Here is a 24,732-nt window from a genome sequence, read left to right as displayed (position 1 = left end):
AGAGAAAGATCATAAAAGACTAGTATTACTCAAAATATGATCCCCAAATATTTATGTTGACGAACTTTATCTAAGATATCTAATTCATTAAACTCCATCTTATATTATATGAATGCAGTGGAATTGAATTCTCATTTGCAAAGAATTGAGAACAACAATCAAGAACGAGTAAATCAATTACCTGTACCCATCTGTCACTCAGACCAAAATTTCTAGCCTTTGAAAGCAATGTAGGAAAAAGCTCCACTTCCAGAATTCTAAGTGATGGCATTGGTCTCTTTACACCATTGATGAGAAGAAGTGGACCTGGTGCCTGCTGGACAATTTTCTGAAGAACTTGACCAATTGCATAGATGGGGATGCCTCTAACAAATTGATGATCTTCCAAAGAGTTACAACCATATTTCAGCTGCACCATGGATTATGATGTGGTTCTCACAAACATGTAAAAAAAGAAAGTATTTACAGTTATCCAAGTTGTGAATACCTGAGTAGAAAAGCTTGCCCAAAGTGCTTGAACCATTCCATGTTCATTGGTAAGCACACCAGAAAAGGTACTACCAAAATCTGAAGCCAAAAGAGTCAGCAAATAGAAGTACATGTTTTATAAAAGGCTTTCAGAGACATGACAATTGCAATGAAATTACCAGTATCAAGCTCAATAACTTCCATATTAGTTGCCCGATACCGTGGGCAGTCAGCTGAACCAATATTTAGAGCAGCACATGGATTGGTAACAATAGATTTCCTCGATGTTGCTTGTAGACTTCTACTTAATCCCACAAGATATACAGAATCTCCTCTCTGTAAAGCAGGCTCTGTAAACAGAAATCATCAAAAAGATCAGCTATATATGAAAAGGGTGATACGACTATAAAACACAGTATGAATCGCTTAGTTCCTTGTCTAATTTGTAGAGTAAGCAAATATCAGTCTAACTATTAAGTGGAAACATCCTTACTGCCTTAATTCCTAAATGGCTTACTCTTCAATGCTCCAAAGTAAATTTGTATGGATTTCACTACGTTTTTTAGTTACGTCTAAAGGACACAATGATTGAAGACTTAGTCACTTGGCATGAAATATAGGCCAACAAATTTTGTGCTTTCAATTTTTTTTCCTAAAAAAATGCTGTGTTACACTCCGCAGTGAGGTTCAAAGCTAGACTTCAGCAGATGAGAAGGAACCAAAATATAGATTAGCTGGGTCAAAAATGCTATTTGATACATAACCCTAATGTTGCAGCTATTTGTATATGTAACCACCATCATTCTCATTATTGATCACCAAATCATAATCCATCAGCCTAGGTGTTTCTCCAATACAAACTTATTAATAAACATTAACCATGTCAACGTACAATGCTGAGTTTATCAACCGTAAGAATTCTTTTGGCATATCAATTCTCAAGCACAAAAGTTCAGAAGTGAGAAAAAATATATGGGCTAGTAAAACATTACTGTTGAATTTGAAAACTACATATACATATTTTAGAGTAATCTCCTAGATATATTAGCACTAATCTCCTAGGTAGTTTCTTTTCTATATGTATTATCTCATTATCATCTAATATATACATCAATATGTATTTGGATATTTATAAATAGATTTCTATCTATTTTGGAAGTAGGTGCCTAAGATTCCCTCTCAAACAGTTCAAAAAACATTATAAAAACCTAGCTTGTTACGAATACAAGGTTTAAAATCTTGTTCCGTGTTGGAATTTAGTGGTTGACCAGAATGAGGCATTTTCATTTTTGGTACCGTGCCTGAGTTTTGATACATGAAGTCGGTGATGAATTGGAATGGAGGAAGTAGATGAAGAAGAAAGAGAGAAGACTATGAAGCTACGTACAGGTGGGCAAAGTAAAGAGGATCATTCCATGCCACAATTTTGGTCCCCAGTTAGAATGGTAGATTTGACACCATTTGATGCTGACACTCAAAACACTTTAGCATGCCTTTAACTATGTGGTCATAACTTTAGATTGATTTTATTCCTAAAATGCCCTTTTACTTACTTTTACTTAGTTTATTTATTTATAAAACAATAGCTAGCAATTAGATAGTCGAATTAAAATTTTTCATACTACATACATCATACAAATGGCTGATACATTTTTACATGTGCTAAAGCATATTGAGATGAATTTAAATGACTTCTACACAATTTAATTTTATATTTTCTATTTTTAATAAAACTATATCAACTAGTAATTGAATTAAAAATAAATTATAATTTTCAATAGGCCCAACAAACTGAGAGCTATGTTTGTGCTATTTACTCTGAGGTTTGGATTGAAGAAGGAAAGAAATTCAAGGTGCTAGGGAAAAGTAAAGGAAAAGAAGGGAAAGATGAAGGAAAGGAGAGGGGTGGGGAAAAAACAAGCTAGCCTCGTTGAACCTCGCGACCGCGAGCCGACCGTGGCCACAAGCGAGGCCAGATGTGACTACTTACTACCAACAGTTATCACGTCTTACTACCAACAGTTATAAAGGAGAACAAACAAGAGATTGATATTATTAAATTGACAGAAGAAAGCATAAAGTTCAATAAAAGAGATTTATGTTGTCTATCACAGCTAGAAAAATATGCCATTATATCTTGATAAAACCAATTTATATGTTAACCATGTGATCTAGACCAATAATCTACCAAAGTCCTATCTACTGAATTGAGTGGGATGCGAACAAAGTTACGGTGAAAGATGACCACAGACAAATGTGTGGAAAGACTCAAGTTACCATATTGATGAACACATAGCTAGCTCTAAACACAAACTATTAGATAAAATTGGTTAAATCTAAGTTTTAATTTGTTGATTATGAATGATTTCTGTGTTATTTAGTCTAAATTTGTATAATTTCTTCATTCATCCAAATCCTGCCAATCTTTAATGAGCAGGCATCACTTACCTTGTTTTTACACCCTTTTATCAATACACTTACAATAAACTAACCGCTGGCACAAGAGTACTCCATCACAGAGAATGGGGAAAAAATGAGAGAAATGATTTTAATTCTTAATACTCTCTTTATGTATGTTCCAGACTTACTTTATAGCAATGCAACCAAGACTATAAATTACCCTGATTTATTCATATGATAAAGAGACAGTCAACTCCCATAATATTCTCATTAAGAACGAGAAATAGAATGTCACATAAGTTGTGCAAGAGAATCTTACATAATATTTTTACAAGAACAAGATACACCTGAAAATAAACTAACCAGGAAGAAGTTCAGCTGCACGAACGCTGGAAGCACCAATCCCCAGAGCAGAAGGATCATAAGCAACAAGAGCATAATTGTGAACGGGGTGCAAGAAAACAACCTAAGGAAATTCTGTAAGTGCAATTGCAGCATCAGCAAACTGACCTACATTTCAAATAATCAATGAACCCTTACCTCTCCGGGAATTTCCATAGGATATGCAGCGAATGACAGCATTACATCAGAGACAGATACAGCAACTGTGTTCTTGTCAACAGCAGCTAAACCCATGGTTTCTGAATGATGTACAACAACTCCTGTCCCCAAAAAATGTTGAGAATGGACACCATCAATCATACAAGATGGTGGCACATGAACCTGCAGGTGTTGACATAAATGAACAAATTTGCAAGAATAAGAATATTGTATGAATACAAACTAATAAGTAATAACTACAATGCAGCTTACATGTAACTAATAGCAATTTCAAATCATGGTAACAATGGATTCACAGATTAAGAGAAGAGACGTTTAAAAGAACAATCAATAATTTAATGCAAGAGCGATAATGTTAAATCTAAAAAAAGTAACTCAAACGAATTAAATAAAATAGATTGGAACCTCTTGGAGTATAACAAATGAGCTAAGAGGGTTATATCACCATAAATTGTTATTTCTCAACGTTTTTTACAAATTGCAAGCATCCACAAAAGTAGAGAAATCAAAAGCACATACTTTTCTAAAATTTTCTGATGAAAAAAGCTAAAATTTCAAACCATAATACTAATAAAGCTAGACAGAATATCACAATAATAACACAGTTTTATAAGCTTATCTGCAACAACTTAGGTATATCAAGATACATCTTAGTTTAATATTCAAGACTTGTTCTCACCTAGATTCATACTGACTAGTAAAGCTGCACCAATTTATAGTGTTGATATCCAGTTGAAACAGCAGCAAAAAGTAACTTATCACATCAGTCATTTCAGCTGCACCATTTGCTCACTATTTTCTATTAAAATATTTGCACTTCATTTCTAGCCCCAACACACCAGTATACTACATGTTTGTAACTGAATATTTAGAAAACAGATGCCTGTCTTCACATGTTCCCTAGTGTTATTAGCCAATTAATATATACTTCTAGCAAAAATGCATAACCACTATAGTTATTCAAGCCCATAACATAACCACTATAGTTATCCAACTCATGAGAAACTGCAAGGACACTAAAAGCAAACTCAATGACTTTTGGATTTTACATTGAAAATATACTGTGAAATAAAGAGAAACTGTACAGCCTTTAAGTTATATATTTTAAGCAGCATATGTCAGTCTTCTATTATCAAATTATATTTTTTCCCCATGAAAGGCTGGCAAATGCTGCTCTCATCCATAACATTTGAAGCATGATGCCTTTATAGGATAAACCAACAATATTGAAGCATCACCATTAAAAGGGAGCAATAGAATAGATAAATAAGCAAAACTAAGAACCAAATATCAACCAATAGCTGCTGCATAAGAATTTTTCAAAAGTAAATGCTCAATCAGATAGCCATACTACTGTAATTTTCATAAAACCACTGAAAATAGAAAGCTCTTCCCTACCTCAAACATTACGAGAGCGGGCTCTATCACTTGTTCTGCAATTGATGCATTTGTTCGAATTGCTACCTGATGATGCAAAACCTCAGTATTTTCCGAGTTGGGTTGATGCTCCAAGTTCTGATCTTTAAAGTCATCCAAAGCTCCATTTGAGAATACTCTTCCTTCTACTATTGAATCTTCCTCTATTTGTTGCCTCTTTTTGTCACCAAAGGAACCATACCTGGAAATTGAATCATCAGCATTGTTCTCATCATCAGTCTGCATTCTGTTACACCTATCCTCCCAGTTCTCACTGTTGTTCTGATGATCAGCTTCCAATTGTCTCTCGCCAATAACTGGTGTTTCCATAGGGGCTGTGCCTAGTCTACCCCAGTCGATAGTTGAAGAAAATATGGTAGAATCAGCTGGTATAGCTGGTCTAGCCACCCATAGCCCTATGCTATCGTCACAGACATATAGTTGTGGAGGGGCATACCATTCATGACGATCAATTGTAATCAAAACTGACTGCAGGCAAAATTGGCAAACCCAGTAAAAAAAGATTGAACAGATGAGTAAAACAAAGAAAGATTAACAGTAATGTTGGGTTTACAGAAAACAATTAAGAAAGATTAACAATAATATTGGGTTTATGGAAAACAATAGCAGAGGGGAAAAAACATACTATCCTGTGAAACAGGGAATGCAAAGGCAACATAACACAAGTCTCCATTATCATTGGTAAATTTTTGATGTTATAAGTAAAAATAAATACATAAATAAAACTAATTACACGGATTGTCGCTTGAGAGAACTGTGACTATATATTTAAAACTAAAAGAGTTTTGTCTTGAGGTAATCCAAGTGTTAATAGCAATGACCATAACACATGAAAATCCAAAGAAGTGAAATAACTATTTAGCAAAGTGGACGAGAAGGCAAACAACACCTTGTTCCGGTGGCGATCCACATGGCTCACATATTCTAAAGGCACCCGTGCACCCCTGCATAATTTTGATAAAACTGATATGAAATCATCTATTTTTGATGTCTCTTCCCCAGCAAGCTTCTTGATAATTGCATGGCGTGGGACACCAGCTCGAGAGAGGAAATACCTGCAGTATGTAGTTTAACTACTTGGACATTTTATTACCAACTATAAAGCATGATGCAAATACAATTAAATCTGCAAGTAAAGAGCATTCAGAGTACTACTGCTATGATACCATATGCAATTTAGAGAAAAAAAATAAGTTACACAATATTGAGTCACATGAGAAACCAATGCTACTATAATGAATTCATGACCATCGCATGAAACTTGAAATGCATGAATCACTTAAATCTGGGGAAATAATTAATATTACAATAAAAAAATCAACATATACAGAAAAATGAGCTAGTTGAGAAGTCCCACTTGGCCCTAGACCAATTGTGTTGATTGTTGAAGCTTTTGATTTACATACATCTCATTTTCAACCAACCGTTGATCATACAATTTTTTTTTCCATAGAAACATGATTCAACGGTAAAGTTGTTGAAGGGGAGCCTTGGCGTAACGGTAAAGTTGTTGCTATGTGACCAAAAGGTCACAGGTTCGAATCCTGGAAACAACCTCTAGCAAAAAGTAGGGTAAAGCTGCGTACAATCCTTCCCCGGGACCCCGCATGGCGGGAGCTTCGTGCACCGGGCTACCCCTTTGCCCTTTTAGAAACATGATTCAATAATTAAAGTATGTATAATGTTGTTGACAATAGATTTGATATATTCCAACCAAGGTTTAATATATTGAACCGTGTCGACACAAGACAAAACATATCGTTCCACTAGTCAACTGATACATGCAACTCATCAATAGACACAAATATATCTATGGTTTCTCACATGAGGCTTTAGCAAGCACTGTGTCTTTTTCCATGAGGCTTCCCTGAGCACTATGTCATCTTCCATATTCCATCTAGGGTTCCAGTGTCTTCGTCATCTTCCGCAAGGTTTTGGTGAGAAGGAAGGTGTTGCAGCCCCTCGACAAACTTAGCGTCTTCTTCCGCCATGCAATGAATACAGTAGGAGCACCATGAACCATTCGTGAGAGTATTGCAGTTCTGAGAGTCTTCTTTTTCGACAGAGTCTTATTACTTTGGCTCCATCTCATGCGATGGTTTTCTTCTAACTCCTCCAGGTAAATAGTTACTTTCTTTTCCTCCACTACTTTTCAAATTCTTTGAGGATTTCTTCTTCTTAATTATTTTTTTCTTCCAAATGCATTCCTCCTAATTGATGCCTCCAACATTGTGCCGGCATGTCAACACAATATCGAAGTAGTATGGTTCTAGCCATGGACCAATACCCCAAATCAGAACAATACTCTAATCCTTGACATCAACAACAAGAAAAACAAACCTGAGTCGAAACTATAAACTGATCATGAACCTTAGTCTCACTCTGAAATCATGTCATTTCAAACACTTAGTTTGTACCATAGTTTTATAAGAGCATTTGAAGTAGCAAAAACTACACTAGTTGCAATATGTCTTTCTATTTCAAGATATAAAAAGACAAATGATGGCAAAAACAGTTACTATGAATAAACATTAAATACACTGGAAAGCCAAAATGGATTTTCAACTCCTTAACTATATATCAGCAATCCAACATACATCCAAATCTGAAATGCTAATGCATAAAATTATGCAAGAGAGAAATTTTCTGATCATGTTAAAAATATTGATTCATTGTCAAACAGTGAAAAAATCAAATGCAATATAAGCATACTGCATTCAGAATACTACTTGCTTTGAGGTTGTGTAATTGATATTCCTATGACTTCATTATCCAAGAAAGTGATGCTAGTCATACAATGAAGTAAATTTCACCAACATTAAAATGAAATGTGTGCAATATTAAGATGCATTATTCCACAATAGAAAAAAAAACAATTGCAGATAATGAATCAATGTGTGCTAAATGTATGATAATAATTAACAAAGAAAGTAATATTATTTCTTAAGAGACAGGCTTACCCTGTATCTGCAACATAGACAAGTCCGCATTTGAAACGAAAATTTCGAGCCTATTAAAGATAGAGTTTATATCATATTTATGCACACCTCCAACCAAGTACCACTTGATATTGATTACAAATAAAAGAGAAATTGAAGGGAGCAACACCTGCTGATATGAGAGAGGATGGATAACAGCACCACTTACTTCAAGAAAGTAATTTGGTGTTATGGAATGCAAATCTTGAACCTGAAGCGTTAAAATCTTAGTTAGTACTTGTCAAAGCATAAAAATGTAATAAATATTGGAACTATAAGTGATCTCAGATTGATCAAGGTAGCATTTAACATGATAGCAACAGATTATAATATGGATTAATTGAAAATAAAAATTGAAGAAAGAGAATATAAAGATCACAATGCATTATCAGATTAGGGATTGAAACTGCAACCTACTGGACCGTATCAGTATGGTGGACACTTTTTTTTAAACAACTTTACCTTCAATTTCATGGTTAAGGGCGCTCCACCTCTTTCGATCTGCAAATCTATGTCGTCATTCACGTTGTCATCAAGTAAAGTTTCCAATGTAAGAAATTGAGTAATCACCTGCACTTAATTGTAAATCATAAAGATACAATTATGTAATTGTCAACAATTAGAATGAACTTGTTTTACAGAAGGTTCATTTTTAGTAAGTGATCCAAGAACAAAATTCTAAAACTAGAATCAAGTTTATAGAAATTGAGAAAGTGTTGCAGCCTCTATATCCAAAAGGTTCTTTTAGTAGCAATCAAGCAAATTTTATCCTGAATAAATTTCCTGTCCTTTATCCTCTCCCCAAGAGAACCAATTCTCCTCTGAATGATTGAGTCCAACAAGATCTTGTGCTCTCTCTACAGCTGGTATCTAGTTATCCTCACTTATGGTATGGTATCTGATCCTATGTGTGCTCAGAAACACAAGGCAACAGACCATCTTGGGCATACTCGACTGAAAGGGGCCTTGCACTTAAATGTCTAGGTATTTTGGGTTGGACTAGTTCCATTTCAATTTCTACAATAACAAGACTCAAAAAGTAACACAGTACCAATTGGCTGAAGTAACAAAAGACTAGAAGGAGATAGTCCAAGAGACACAATGGTTTAGATTTTAGAACAACCATTATGAGAGGGTATCATATGAATAACAAGAAATAATTATAAGTCGTGTATGACAGAATTAACAAAATTGATGTCTAAATATTGAAGGCTCAAAGTCAATCTAGCTTACCTCTCCTTTAACACAAACAAGCACATCACCAGGTTCAAGATGCTTATGAGCAGGACAACCAGGAACCTGCAATAGTTTGAAAACCAAAAAAACATATAATTATCATTGAACAAAAGTAACACAACTCTTCAACAGGACTAAGAGAAACTAACCACGGATTCAACCACCAACATTCCTGTCTCTCCAGAATGAGAAACAAGCCTCACCATCTAATCATTAGAAAAGAAGGTCAAATAAAATATCAAAGTTTTAATAGACACAGTTGAGGAAACTCAAATTCAGATATTCAGATAACTAACTTTTCATTCAGTACATATGATTCTGTAAGCAGTATGCATTCCAATAATAACCTACATACCTTCTCAGTCTCATTTTGAAGTCCAAGTCGTCTTGTTTCATCAAATCCCTTGTGAACAAAAGTTACCTATGATAACTCAAAAATCAAAGAAAATCCTTCATGGAAACACAAGAGACAATAGCAACTATTTGAGTTGACTAATTACAATTAAATTGATTCTAAACCAGCCTTGCAAACAATAATACCAGGAAAGTTCATCAAATGCAGTCATGTGGTATAACACAGTCCTAGCAAACTAACTCTATGATTGGTCACATGTTTATGATGGTGCTCAATGTGAAAGGTTAATTATACATTTCATGCAGCAACCTATGAACCAATATCTTTGCATATGATTGAAAACTCACGATAATTAGAAATTTGAGCATATAGAAGAATAAACAAGACCCAGTCCATGTCTTACAAAAAAAAAAAATCCATCATAAATATGCCCATTGTTTTTCTTTGGAGCAAAACTAATGTGGTTTTAAATATTTCCTATAACCTATTATGTTATTGAATGGAATATTTTGGAATTCTAAAACTTATCCACCATTTTTTACTCTTAAGAATCAGTCATGCCACGTTTGTTCCACAGTAGAATATTTCTAACATGAAATAATGACATTTTAGGATGGATGTAAAAAACACCTGAAGTATAGTTACAGAAGTAAATTTGCTCAAACCCTGCTGTTAGTAGTGCACCAAGTTAAGGTAATGATCCCCACAACAATTTAACTTTCATTTGGACATTTAACATGAGAAAAAAAAATAATCAAAGCATCAATTTTGATGTAAACTTAAAATGCATACTAGATCAGATGTAGGTCTAATTGAAGTAAAAGAAAGCCAACATAAAACTTGGTATGAAATATCAATCCTCAATGTATTCAACTTCACATGTAATTTTCATGTAGAAATTCACATAAATTATAGCAGCTCAAAAATGTGATCAAACATTAATGGAGAACATCATATTAATATAATAGACGATAAGAAAAAATCTCATACATTTCCTGAAGATGAAGAATGTGGTGATATGTGTACTCCGCATAAGAGATTATATTCTACTGAGGAATAGTGTGATTTCATGATCAAATTATTTAACATGAGAAAATTTCAATGCCCTCAAACTAAACTTCCATAGTTTCATCAACCTCATGGGAAGCATAGAAAAGGGCATAACAAATATTCAGGGAAAACAAACCTGAAGTGTGCCACGAGGGATTGCAATAGAATCTGGCTTGCTTCCAAATGAACTCCAACTTTTTTGAATTAATGTTACTGCCCTTACAACCTGCAAGCAATTCAAACTGAATAAAACTACAATCACATCATGTTGAACCGTTAATTTCCTAGGGAAAAAAACTTATTCATAACATTTACAAATGGAAATACAGATAATGGCATGGACAAATTGTTAGAGTAAACATGAAAGAACATTCATGTAACTAACAATGGTTGTTTTTTAAGAAAAAAAAAAACAAATCCCACTGACTGTAAACGCCATAATGGTTTCACTGATTTGGATATATTAAATGTTGTCATGATGCAGTCAAACTATCTCTATCAAATTAGATATTTGATAGATATAACTGAGTAAACTGACTACACTTATTCATAGTTGCATGTAACGAACTGAGTAAACTGAGAAACTAGTCTATTAACTTGATAAAGAACTGTTGGCCAAAAATGTTTAAGCCTAAGCTAAAATTAATAGACTCATCTTGGTCTTATAAATTCACTTGTATTAGCCAATAAACTCCAATGGGACTGAGGTGTCACAATCTCCTTCGCTTATAGCTAGATGTCCTCATCAAGGTCCAAATACTCAGCCACCAGCTTATAAGGCCTAAAGGTGTAACGCCAACATATTATAAGGCCTAATAGTGGCTCCACTATCAACCCTTTCCACTTAGATCAACACACCAAACGTACGACTAAGGTTGCTATGATACCATATGTGATGATCTGACTGAACTGAGATAATTGTTCCAACTTCATAGGCTTGAACTATTAACCCAAAATGCTTAAAGCAATGTTAATGATAATAGACTCATATAGGCCTTATGAGCATATTTTATCAGCCCAAAACTTCCAAAGTGAGACTAAACTGGAATTCTACCATGCAAGCAGATAAAAACATTATTCAGAATTCATTTACAAATACTTAGATTTTATTATGAAATTTCTTAACATTATTTATATTACAAATTATTTAAATAAATTTCATAAAACTTAAAATTAAGGACCTCATATGTGGTTCAAACATTTGTGTTTTATGAAATGACAGTCATATGGCATATGTTAGTCGGACTTGGGTACGAGTATTGGACAAGGCTGTCGATCTAAGCATTCAACACGGCTATTTCTTAAAAAATTTACATGCTAGCAACTAGGATGTTGGGTGTCCACCATAAGTGTGGCACCCATGTGATCCTACACAAGTATGGTGGGATAGATGAAGAATCTGAGTACGAGAAGAATCCACATGAAAGTTTGAAAATATTGCTTGTGACATACAAAATAAAGATGACATTACTATAATGCACAAAAGGCAAGTTGAATAGACCACGAGAACCAAAGATTTGCAAGATGCATTACTAGTCCCAGGTCAAAATATATAGTTATCCTACATGAAACTAAATATCCATATATTCATAACCTTACAAGTTTAAAAGTATTTGTGTGTAAAATTCAAGTGTGTTAGAGAATGGAGGATATCATGGCAGCATCTAGAATTAATCAACATAGTGGAAAAAAGAACTGACTCTTTCAAGAGGAAGAAAAAAGGCAGAGGCACTGGATGATTTGCTTCCAGCATTTAAGGCAACAGCTCTTCCTTGACAATCAATTACTGGTGAACCACTTGAGCCACCTTTTGTTCCAGAGGCAGCCTACATAATGAAGGAAAGAAGTAAGATGTCGAATTCTCTAAATGAAAATTTGAATTACACGGGCTAAATAACAAGGAAATAAAGTTAATCCCAAATTTTGTTTTGAATCACTTGACTATGACTTGAGAGATGAATAAAATAATGAATTCAACAGCTAAGTAGACCAAGTAAACTGCTTTCTCAGGCAATGTAATGCTGCTACAGTGAAACATTTTTCTGAAAGAGATGAATAAACCTATCAAATTCTAACTAGGTTCAATAATTAATGTTCATGCAGTTGTTGTGAATCAACGCACATAGTACCTTTTAAATATATATAAATCTAGAAGTTGAGAAACCATATATTGACAACAAACTAACTGATAGTAAGGTAGTCTACAAAACCTTTTAGACTTAGAATTCCATCTCCTATAAACTAGAAAACTTGAGATCATAGGTACAATGGATTATTACCAATTAATCATCATAAATCAAAATGAATAGTCATCTACAAGATGGACTTATGAAGAAAAAGGATGAAAACTTAATATTAAAATTCTACATTAGTTGTTCTCATATTCAATAACGTCATACCTGCATGTAGAATGTGTTGAAGTCGTTATATCCATCCCTGTATTGAGAATGCAAAAATAAAAATAAGGCCATTTTTCCCTGGGAGATATGGCAAATTGAAAGGACAAATATATAAAACATGGGTGGGGGGAAGGATGCCAAGTAGTCTCCTTGAACGGATGTAAATTAAGAGGATGAACTACTTTTTATCATCAACAAATGTTAATTAGCTTTCCATCAGATATCGAGCTTATGAATTATGAAGGGTAAATGCTTAAATTTATCTTTTCAAATTTTCATCTACCCTCATTTTTTGAGAAAGGAAACAAGAGATCAAGAGGATCTATCCTTCGACTTATCTCTTCAAGGAGACAGACCATAAATGAACAAAGATAAGAAAATTAAAAGCTAGGACACCGAGAGTTGTCTACAAGTATGTCCTAGTAATGAGGCGCCCGAAAGGAATGTGGCATAGAATTTCATCGTTTATAACTATATAAGCTATGGCAGACATTGGTGAGTAACATGGATGGATAACTGTTGAAATTAGGCATGGGAATAGATCATATTGGTCAACCTTCAGGATAATCACTGGATTGATCATGCGCAACTATTCTACTAGATGTGCATTAGCTTCATGATTCAAAATGAAGGGAGAACAAGAAAAAAAATCAAATCAACCTTACTTGGAAGAGAGTATGATAGGATGTGTTTACAACATATTGTCTTCTTAACTGATAATACAGTCAGAAGAAAATCATGGTAGTTAGGGAAGGAAAATTGGTATTGCATATAAAGCATGGAGAGAGGAGAGGTAAGAAAGCATCATGTCATGAGAGAGAAAAAAAATTATTAATCAGGCTGGGTAACGTCGAGCCTGGGTGACCGGCTCGGCCTCACGAAAGTTTCCCACCGGCCGAGGGCAAATTGGGAAGCACTTGCGATGGACGACCCAGAAGCCCAACATCCCTTAGTTGCAAATCTCATTTGGAGGAAAAATCTCTGCAAATACGTCGTAGCTGGGAATCGAACCATGAGTGCCTGGGAGACAATTGAGAACCCTTACCGCTGCACTATAACCCCGAGGGCGCATCATGTCATGAGTGTGTGTGTGTGAGAGAGAGAGAGAGAGAGGAAAATATAGTTATGGTTTTAATGCACTTGGAATAGATGTTGAGAATGCTTTCTCATAGTATGCTCATTTCTTCAAAAGAACAAAATTGTATTTTCTAAGTTGTAATACATAAATTGTAATAGGACTTTTAGAAATGAATCAAAAAGACACAACATACTTTTTATAATGAGGAGCGTCCCTATCCAGACGAGCAAGAGTTCCTGCCAAAATGGAGACCTGTGATTTTATTAAGCCATAGCATAAGAGACCTTAAACTGGACATTTAGACAAATTGAGTTGGTTTATATAATATATTCAGCTAATTGTTTGAAACTTTGAGTTGCATTCTTCTTTATTCTTAAACAATGCTCATCTATTAAGTCAGATCATGCAAGCATGTGTGAAAATTTAAATGTTTGTAACTCATGGTTGAAAATACCTTCCAATACATGTGTAATTCAAACTTATATCAGTGACATCACAAGATACAAAGATGGGAAATAACAAATGAACATTATCAGAAGCACATTCACAGAGCATACATTCTTCAATATACAACATAAAAGTTCTGCATGTGATAAAAGCATCCTCAATATCACCAACTATTACATCAATTGGCAATGTTGCCACAACCATAGCACACCATGCCAAAAGGTACCGTTGCATGCATGTTGAAGACATAAAGAGAGGTAATGTCAAAAAACATACCAACATGCCATGGCAAAGAGGAATTGAGCATGTACTCTTGACATTGAATTAAATATTTAAATATAATACTTAAAAACCATGTTCTCCACACCACTAGACATGTATTAGACAGAAAATTTACTACAAAACCTTAAGAAAAATATTTAAAATTTATTTATTTCATAAAAGTAATTTGTGTCTGCATTTAGTCATGCATAGAAAGTGAGGCATGATACAATTTTGGGGTATTTTGATGAAGACACAAAGAACGGTGCAACAAACAGACCTTGAGGCCATCCAAACCAATCTTATTTGAACATTTTATTTATACATTTGGTAATTTCAATATCTAATATATTAATATTGTTACGATATTAGGAGGAATTTCCTTGTAGAATCCCTAGGTAGACCTCCTCTACCTATATGAGATATTATTCAAGATATGAAAAATAACAAATAGAGCCCCATGTCTTACATATTTAAACATGAGCTCAATTAGCCCACAACACTCCCCCTCATGCCCTCAAGCTAGTTTGAATGTATTGTAGAAAATCAGCTTATTATAAATATATTCAACTCTAAGTCTTATTAATGATTTGGTCAAGAAACCAATAATTGGTCGTTAGAACTAACAAAAGAATCTCTCTAACGAAGTGAGAATTAATGTCTATATGTTTTGTCCTTATCCACTCATGGATGACAAGATACTTGAGGTTATATGCATTGCAACTTGATTGTCATAATAAAGTTTCATTGACTTTGCAAGGGTGTATCTTAACTCAATCATCAAATGCTTAACCTAAATGAACTCACATGTTACAGCGGTGATCTTACAAAACCCACTAAATATTTTTGTTAATGTTAGGAGTAGGCTATATAGATGTTTAATCTATTTTTTTAATTATATTTTCCTTTTTTTAATATAATGTTAATTCTAATATGCTTTTGTTGAATGATGATAGTTGAATGGAAAGAAAAAAAATTATTAGTATAGAAGATATTTGATCCTTTAATGGGTATGGGTATGATGATAGATATCCAATCCCCGATGGGTATAGGGACGGAGAATATGGAATCTGATCCGAACCCGACTCATTGCCATCCGTGTTAAAAATGGCTACAATCACCAAATAAGCCACTTTCCCTAGAGCATCTTTCACCTTTTAGGTAGCATAGAATCAATTTTCACAAATTGGCTGATCATTGTACCAACAAATGAGATGTCAAGTATTGACTCAAAGTTTAATTTTCCTACCAACCTTTCATATTTCCTGGAATCAATTAATAGCTCCCCTTGCCCTATTACTAATTTGACACTAGGATTTGTAAGACTATTTACAGGTTTCCTAGTTTCCTTCTATGCCAACCTCCTTGAGCATCATTGTTTAGTATGTAGTTGTGCTATGAAATATAGATACCAATAGGGGTGCAAATGAGTCAAGCCCCTCGCGAGCAACTCGGTCAAAGCTCGACTCGAGTTCGGAGTTGACCAAGCTCGAGCCGAGCTCAAGCCGGCTTGTTTATTATTCAAGTCAAGCTCAAGCCCAGATATTATGGCTCGAGGGCTTGTTGAGCCTATCAAGCCGGATTTTAATGTATAATATATTATTTTAATTTATTCAGGTAAATATTGATAATTTAGTACATTAAATAATTACTAATAAATATTAAGTAAAATCATAATATTTGGAAGATTTTTCAAAATTATAAAAGGATAAAATTCAAAATCCCTCATTGTTAGTATCTCAATTTCTCTCGGTCCTATTTCTCTTCGTTCACCTTCACGTCTTCAAGCCTTCACCTGAATCACCCCTAAGGTGGCGACCGCGGCCCTAAGTCCCCTAACAGAGATTGATTCAGCAGACTCAACACGCTACCCTGCTGCCGTTCAACTTAACCTTCGACGTTTCCCTCTTTCTTTTTTCTGCAACCAGACTAAGATTAGGGTTCCTCAAAGGTTAGTTTTCTTTTTTTTTCAACCATGACGTTGTCTATCCCTCTTTGCCCTTTAATTTCCAGCGGATCTAAGCCTCCTTTGTTCATCTCTTTATTGGCTAGGGCAATCATTCATGATTTTTCCATTTAATTTTCTGACATGCGATTTCATCTTCTTTAGAATTCTAAAGGATGTTTAGTTTATATCCTAGTATTATAACTGTTGTTCCTATTATTCCTTTATCTTATCTATTCTTGCGGCTATATTAGAATTCTTAGCCTAAAGATTTAACTTTTATCACGTTTTCATAATCTTCTGTTAGATGTAATATGAATGACCTTTAAAATATGTGTGCTTGCAATATATAGACATGATAATGAACTGATGTGTTGTGGTTTGTTTCCTTCATTGATTTCAAAGATTTGACCTTGGAAGTTTGGAGCTTATTTTTTTTTTCTCGTAAGTGCTTGCATGGAGTTCTTTGTAGATTGTATTTTCTCTTCTTATTAGTGTTTGAGCTTTTTATAATTTATTTGACAATTATTTATCTCTTGATCAGTTATGTTTGTAGAAGAGTCATCTGTTCCAAATACCATAAACAGTGTTGTAGCTGAAAGTAATGAGGTTAATCTTGACATCAACAAGGAAATTGGCACAGTTGGTCAAGAAACACAAGCAAATGCTGAAGAAAAAGAGGAAGAGAGGTTCCAAACAAAGAAAAGGAAAAAAATTTCAGAAGTTTGGAATGATTTTGACACAGTGAATGGATCAAAGAAAGCAAAATGTAAACATTGTCAATCTCTTTTTACATTGGGTAAATCAGGGGTCACATCAAGTCTTTTGAGGCATAGATTAAATTGTGTAAAGAGAAAAATTCATTTGCGAGCAGCTGAACAACAAACAAAGTTGAATTTTTTGCCCACTGATTTAACTTCACCATCCATTCTTGCTTTGCATTCTGGAAATTTTGACATGGAACAAATGAGGGAGGCAGCTGCCCATTGGATTATGATGCATGAACATCCATTCACCATTCTTGATGAAGAGGGGTTCAATTTAATGATGAGGCGTGGAATGTCGGAATGACAAAAAATTAGTAGGACGACATGTAGAGCAGATTGTATGAAAATTTATGAGGTTGAGAAAAAGAGGTTGAAGAAAAGTCTTGAGTGCGTTGATAAAATAAGTTTGACAACAGATTGTTGGAAGTCAAAGACTCAAAAGATTGAATACATGGTTGTCACTAGGCATTGGATTGATTCTTGTTGGAATTTACAAGAGAGAGTTTTAAGTTTCATTAACATTCCACCACCAAGGGGAGGTCTTCAAATTGCCAATGCCATTTTCAAGTGCATGAAAGAGTGGGGCATTGAAAACAAGGTTTTCACTATTACAGTTGATAATGCTTCAAGTAATGATTTGGCTATTCGGTACATGAAAGATACCATTCGAAGATCTAGAACATTAGTATGTGAAGGAAACTTATTTCATGTTCGTTGTTGTGCACATATCTTGAACTTGTGTGTTCAAGATGGGTTGAGGGAGATTGAAGATATTATTAGTAATATAAGGGAATGTGTAGAATATGTAAATCGTTCAGAGGCAAGATGTGTGCAATTTGCTTGTGTGCAACAATTGTAATTGAAGGATAAAAAGTTGATTCGCAATTGCAAAACTAGGTGGAACTCGACTTTGAGATGTTAAGTTGTGCACTCAAGTTCAAAGAAGTTTTTCAAATGTTCAAAGAACGTGATCAGTTTTATGGTTGCTGCCCTCAAGAAGAAGAATGGAACAAAGCTCAAAAGATTTGCTCATTATTGGAGGCTTTTTGGACAGCCACGCATATCATTTCAGGTAGTGAATATCCTACTTCAAATTTATTTCTTCAAGAAGTTCAAAAAATAAAGTCAGCATTGGATACTTATGCATGAAGATTTGTTTCTTAAGCAACTAGCTAGTAAAATGAAAGAAAATTTTGATAAGTATTAGGGTGATTGTAATCTATTGATGGCTATAGCTGCTGTGTTAGATCCAACCAAAAAAATGCTTGCGGTTGAATTTTGTTTCCCTAAGCTTTATTCTGAATTGGATGCCTCTAAGCATATCTCAAAAGTTAAGGAGACAATTAATTCTCTGTATGAAGAGTATGTTGTTGAAGAAACTAATAAAAGAGCACCTCATCCATCTGAATCTGAGGGTTTTGGTTCTTCAAGTATTAGAAGAAGTCAACAAAGTTCTGCGTATAGTTGGGATGATTTTGATGACTATTGTGCAAAAGTTGAAACTTCAGAGATTAAGAGATCTGAATTGGTAGATTATCTTGAAAAGGGTCGTCTAAAGAAGAATGAGATTCCTAAAATATTTTCATGTTTAGAATGGTGGAGGATGAATAGAATGCAGCATCCAATATTGTCAAAGATAGCAGCTAATATTTTAGCTATCCCAGTGAGTTCAGTGGCTTCAGAAGCAACATTTAGTCCAGGGACGAGAGTTATTAATTCTTATCGTTCATCACTCTCTCCAGACACAGTGCAGACTCTATTGTGTGGGGGTGATTGGCTTCGACAGATACATGGACTGAAAAGAAGACTAAAGTAAGTTAAATTTCATTATTAGTTTTCTAAGTTACAAACTAAATTTAATCACTTATTTATCTGATTTTTGCTTTTTCAGAAAGAGAAAACTTATCAGGAAATTTTTCTTCCGGTATCTACCTCTTAAAGTAAGTTCAATTTAGTTCTGTGTTTAACATGTGATTTGGTGTAATTATTATGCTATTATTGTTAAGCTTAATATTCATATTATTGAATGCAGGTATGGGACGGAGACAAATATTTTGAATGTTGTAGATATTTGGTATTTTGAGCAAGTTAGGTGGTTTCAATTTTGGAATATCATGTTTTTGGATTTGGTAAATTATGTTGGGATGATATTTGAGATTGAGATAATTATGTTTTGATGTCTAGTTACTTTTTTTTTATTGGAGAGACAGAGATAATTATGTTTTGTTCTGTTTTATGAATGAATTTGGTCAATTTTTTGTTTATATTTATTATGGTTTGATTTACAATAAAATAAGAAGTACAACAAAATTGACTCAAGTTATGCCTTTGGCTCGAGCTCGAGCTCGAGCTTGAAAGCTTGATTTTAATTCAAGCTTTTCGAGTTGAGTTCGAGCCTTGGATTAAATGATCAAACCGAGCTCGAGCTCAAATTTACAAGCTCGATCAAGCTCGAGCTCGAACCGAGCTAGCATATTTCGAGCCGAGACAAGCTCAAGCCAAGGCTAGCTTGAGCTTGGCTTGGCTCGTTTACACCCCTAGATACCAACAAGCAAACGAGCGAAAGCTTCAATTGGAAACCACAATGTGATGATGTTGCATTGAAGGACGACACACGCAGTGAGCTTTGTCACCAGGGAGATGATTGCTACAAAAACAAATGCATGCGAAGAAATGAATGCCAATTATGAAAGAACAGGTGGCACTAATATCATGTTATGATATTAGGAGATTGTTCCTCAAAAAATCCCTAGCTAACTTCCCTTAATATTATTAACGATATAAAAAAATTAGAAGTAGACAACTACATCTTAATATTTACAAATAGGCTCAATTAGCCCACAACATATACAATTATTTTGAATATTTTAAACTAAATTAGATTCTGCATTCCAACTTTTAGATTAAGCATGTGCAGCATGCAGCTCAATCTATGCTCATCCAATTAGTAAACATCTTTTGATGCATTTATAGTTCTATAAGTTTGGGCTTCTATTTAATTATTTAATTTTAAAAAACTAAACACTTTTGTTTTGTTTTGTTTTTGTATGTTTTCTCTTTTTGTATCTTTTCCTTTTTTATGTAATTAATTTTTTAACTATTATACATGCCATATATTGATTTTTATTATACTTTATTTAGTTTATATATAATTTCATTATTATATTAGTATATAATATAAATTTGATATGATTTATTATGCCATCCAAACTGAACTAAGCTGAAATGAGAATTTTCAGGCAACCAAACAGCTCAAGACATAATTCAAAAATGCTGACAAAATATGGTGACCGACAGTTTAGTAAATAATGTTTATTATTAAGCTACTTATCATTGTCTGTGGACTAAGTATTTTTTCCTTAGAAAACAACAAAAAAAATGGAGACTTTTCTTATCAATTATTTCCAGTGAAATAAAACACAACCGTGAAAATCATCATCTCTAGCTTACTTACCACACAAACCCAAATAATAAGATATCCAATTTGGTAGATAAGAAAGTAATTCACTATCACTCCATTTACACATACTATCACAAAAAACTTACCTTCTCTCCACTATCATTCCCAACAACTCGTATTTCCAATCCAACACAAGCAGCTTCAGGTGTAAGAGGAATCTCCTCATACTTTAAAAACTTGATTGCTTCAGGGTCAAAACGGAAGAACCCAAAATCATGTATCTATTAAAAGAAAAATGTTTAGAATATTAAGTAATTTCAACAAAAAAAATCTTGTAAGGAGCAAATCAACAAGCACGATATGTGGTTTACAAAGAAAAAAATGGAAACAACGATGAGTTATGGATGTTTTGAGAGACATAATGTTAATTTGTCTATATATAGCCCAAGTAGCAAAATTTGAATGAACAAGTGATCAAACTATGGCCATCCTACTGGATATACATCATTCATCTACTAAGAATCCTAAAATAGAAAGTAATGCAATCTTCTCAAACATTTAAGTCATTAGCATCTTTACATCTCTAAAGATGCTGAACCAACGCTAAGAAGCAAGACAAAATGTATAATAACCACAAAAGCATTTGTATGGGAGTGACTCAATTAACTTAGCAGTCACAAAAATATCAATGAATTGAGAAGAAAAACTCAAATCATACAAGACCCATATCTTCGACTCGTTGTGAACTTCGAACATTTGAACTCGGATGCTGATACTTTTAGTTAATTATTTTTAGAAATAATTGTATTGAACACTTCGAACCCACCTGTGTTAGATACGTGTACACAAGTCCGAGTAATATAGCCGTGAACCATTTGTCCAGGTCAACTTTATTTTGATATAGCAATAAGAGGCTAGTGCAGCATCAATATTTAGTATGTTGAGGTAAAGAACAGGAGCATGAACTTGGCCAGTTCCGACAACACAGTAGACAAAACACAGCTATTATAGACATTTAGCTAATACTTTGTGAAATGCTCCAACTGTTGGTATCCCAAGGTAATTTTGATGTGATCAAACAAGTTAGGTTAGGTCTGTTGTGTTTAACCAGTGTCTAAGTATGCAGGAACTTAGGAGCGCAGGAAGTCGAGCAAAAGGCGCAGCTAGGCAGAAGGACGACGCGGGAGAGAGCCGACGGGCTTGGTGGGTATGAGGGGCGAGGTGCTGCCGAAAAGTACACCGGCGGGCGAGAAGGGAGCGTGCGGTGTTTCCGAGGGACGAGAAGTCAGAGCGGAAGATTGCGAGCAAAAGACGCAGCTGTCCGAGGGATGAAAAACTGTGGAAAAGTACGCTGGCGGACGAGAAGGAAGCACGCGGTGATTCTAAGGGACGAGAAGTCGGAGCGGAAGCTTGCTCGAGGAGAAGGCCGGAAGTTGGATTCGAGTGAGCCCTATTCCGGATGGCTGAAATCACCCAAGCAAGCGGAGCCGGAGCGGAAGACCCGGACCGATGCAAGCGGAACCGGAGCAGGAGACTGGGACCAAAAGTCAACAAAATGTTAACTTTTGGTGCTCGGGGTGCCCGGACCAATCCGGGGCGCCCCGGACTCCAGGCGCCCGGAAGCCTTCCGAGAGCCCCAGACTCCGGGCGCCCGGAAGCCTTCCGAGCGCCCCATACTTCGGGTGCCCGGAAGCCTTCCGAGCGCTCGGAACCCAAATTTTATCCAAACTCGACGTGGCATGTACCATTGCGTCAGGAATAAAGTTTTATCCCATTCCAGGCGCCTAGAACCCTTTCAAGCGCCTCGAGCAGGGTTATATAAGCAGTCCTGCTCTCAGAAGCTAATAAAAACAAGAAAGATCCAAGCAACACTTGTACACACTTTCTTTTCTGTTTAGCTTTGTCATTTTGAGCTTTCATTGCTGTAAAGAGGCTTCTTCGCCTGAAGGAGAAATTAGTGCATTTCATCTGCCTTGGATTAACAACCTCCCCGGTTGTAACCAAGTAAACCAGATGTGCCTCTGTCTTTTAATTTATTATTCATTCTATATTTATGCAAGTGTTATTTTAAGTAATAAGTCCAAGAAAGGTTCTTTTGCTTGATTTGTGTAAGGGTTATTCACCCCCCTCTAGCCGACCGCCAAGGGGCCTAACAAGCGATATCATAGCCAGGACATTTCAGGAGGACTAACCGTCAAACGAAGCACATGAGACAATGGCCAGACCGAATATCTACCCACCAAAGTTCGAGGGGGAGTTCGCAAGCTGGAAAAAGAGAATGGAGGTATTCTTTAAAATAAATTTTGAATTGCTTTTAATAATGAAGTTCGATTTTATAGCACCCGAAGGTAAGGAAGAATACCAGTGGACGAAAAAGAAGCAGGTCGACTTCGTGGCAAACAGCAAAGCAGAGTTCCATCTGCTGAGCGTCCTATCGACACAAGAAGTCAACCGGATCGGCGCCTACAACTCAGCAAAGGAGCTTTGGGAGAAGTTCCTTGAGCTACACGAAAGGACGTCCGAAGCCAAGCTCACGAGACGAGATCTGCTAAGGAACCGGCTGAGTAACATAAAATTGAAAGCAGAAGAAACCGTTGCACATCTTCACTCGAGAATGAAGGAACTAATCACCAGACTCACGAGACTCACGAATCTCGGAGAAAAGGTAAGCAACCGAGATTCGCTAAGGTACGCGCTTAATGTATTTCCTAGAACTACCGAGTGGGCATCATTAGTAGATGCTTACTATATATCTAAAGAATTAGAATCGGTTATCTTAAAGGAAATGTTTTCAACATTTGAAGTCCATGAAACAAGATGTGCAGATCCAAAGAAGGAGCTGAAGCACAACGTTGCCTTTAAGGCAAGGATGGACGAACAAGATTTAAAATCCTCTCTCGACGACAAAGAAATGGCAATGATGGTAAGGCGATTTAAAAAAATAGTTAAATCTAGAAAAACTAACCATCTACAGGGTAGAAAGAAAAGAACAATCAAATGCTACCACTGCAATGAAGTAGGGTACGTTAAAGACAACTGCCCTAAGTTAAAGATCAAGGACAAGGACAAAGGAAAGAATAAGAAGCCTGTCCAATCTAACAAGTACGCTAAAGGCAACATGGGACGAAACATCGTCCGAATCAGAGATTGAGGCTTTCTCCGAACTTGCGCTAATGGTGAGTCACCAAGAAGATGAAAACGAAGCAAGCTCGTCCAAAATGAGCATCGAGAGCATCGATGAAGGGGGAGCGACATCATAAGAAAACAGCAGTTCAGGGGGAGCTACGGATAACGAGATCGACAAGATAAGTCAGATACGATCTCTTTCTCCCGATAAGTTATTGAAATTTGTTAAATTATTATCTAAAGACTATTGCAAACTAGAAAAAGAAAATAAAGAATTAAAGTTAATTCTAGCCAAATCTTGTCTATTAGAAGATTTTGAAAAATTAAAATTGGAAAATGATAAATTGAAAATACAAGTAGAAGACTTGAAAAATCGTGCATGCTCAAATGTGAAAAATCAAAATATTAGGAAATATAATAATTTGAACTAGTATTTTAATTACCATAAGAGACAAATCAGGAAAATTTCTCAGAAATATATATCCTAAGAGATTTCTAATTAATCCAGTTGAAAGGAACCAGTATTGGGTTCCCAAATCTTGTATAAATTGAACTTTAATTGGACTTAGGGCTTTCAGCGAGAAAATTAAATGTTTGATTTCCTTAAAGAGGTTTTGTCTAGAAAGTGGTTGTTGCTCTAATAACCAAGAAAGTCTAGTGTCTCGCCACAGCCTGGAAGCCAATTAATAAAATAAAATGTTTAATTGACTAACTGATAAAACATTTAATTGTAATTAAATAATGCTTCAAATAGTTACTCAAACATTTTTTTCGGTGTTTTTAACTTAGAATTTTAAAAAAAAAACCTTCAAGTTTTTTTAAAT

General features: G+C 35.1%; 1 protein-coding gene across 3 annotated transcripts in view; it reads right to left on the bottom strand.

Annotated features, from left to right (window-relative positions):
* LOC121980689 (protease Do-like 7) overlaps positions 1-24,732 on the bottom strand; it is a 32,091-nt gene that overhangs the window by 2,932 nt on the left and 4,427 nt on the right. The window contains exons 3-20 of one of the 3 annotated variants that reach the window (XM_042532849.1): positions 20,929-21,063; positions 14,156-14,214; positions 12,885-12,921; positions 12,186-12,311; positions 10,622-10,711; positions 9,436-9,501; positions 9,230-9,286; positions 9,078-9,143; positions 8,307-8,414; positions 7,914-8,055; positions 7,827-7,833; positions 5,756-5,921; positions 4,828-5,334; positions 3,409-3,591; positions 3,232-3,334; positions 648-818; positions 488-567; positions 182-409 (exon numbers count right to left, since the gene is read on the bottom strand). In XM_042532849.1, the coding sequence (XP_042388783.1) occupies positions 182-409; positions 488-567; positions 648-818; positions 3,232-3,334; positions 3,409-3,591; positions 4,828-5,334; positions 5,756-5,921; positions 7,827-7,833; positions 7,914-8,055; positions 8,307-8,414; positions 9,078-9,143; positions 9,230-9,286; positions 9,436-9,501; positions 10,622-10,711; positions 12,186-12,311; positions 12,885-12,921; positions 14,156-14,214; positions 20,929-21,063 (2,331 nt within the window). Of the gene's footprint in view, positions 1-181; positions 410-487; positions 568-647; positions 819-3,231; positions 3,335-3,408; positions 3,592-4,827; positions 5,335-5,755; positions 5,922-7,826; positions 7,877-7,913; positions 8,056-8,306; positions 8,415-9,077; positions 9,144-9,229; positions 9,287-9,435; positions 9,502-10,621; positions 10,712-12,185; positions 12,312-12,884; positions 12,922-14,155; positions 14,215-20,928; positions 21,064-24,732 lie in introns of those variants that run through there. The other 2 variants (XM_042532850.1, XM_042532851.1) reach the window with 2 other exon arrangements.

Source organism: Zingiber officinale, chromosome 5A (assembly GCF_018446385.1).
Source record: "Zingiber officinale cultivar Zhangliang chromosome 5A, Zo_v1.1, whole genome shotgun sequence".
Lineage (NCBI taxonomy): Eukaryota > Viridiplantae > Streptophyta > Magnoliopsida > Zingiberales > Zingiberaceae > Zingiber > Zingiber officinale.
This window is presented reverse-complemented; position numbering and strand designations above follow the sequence as displayed.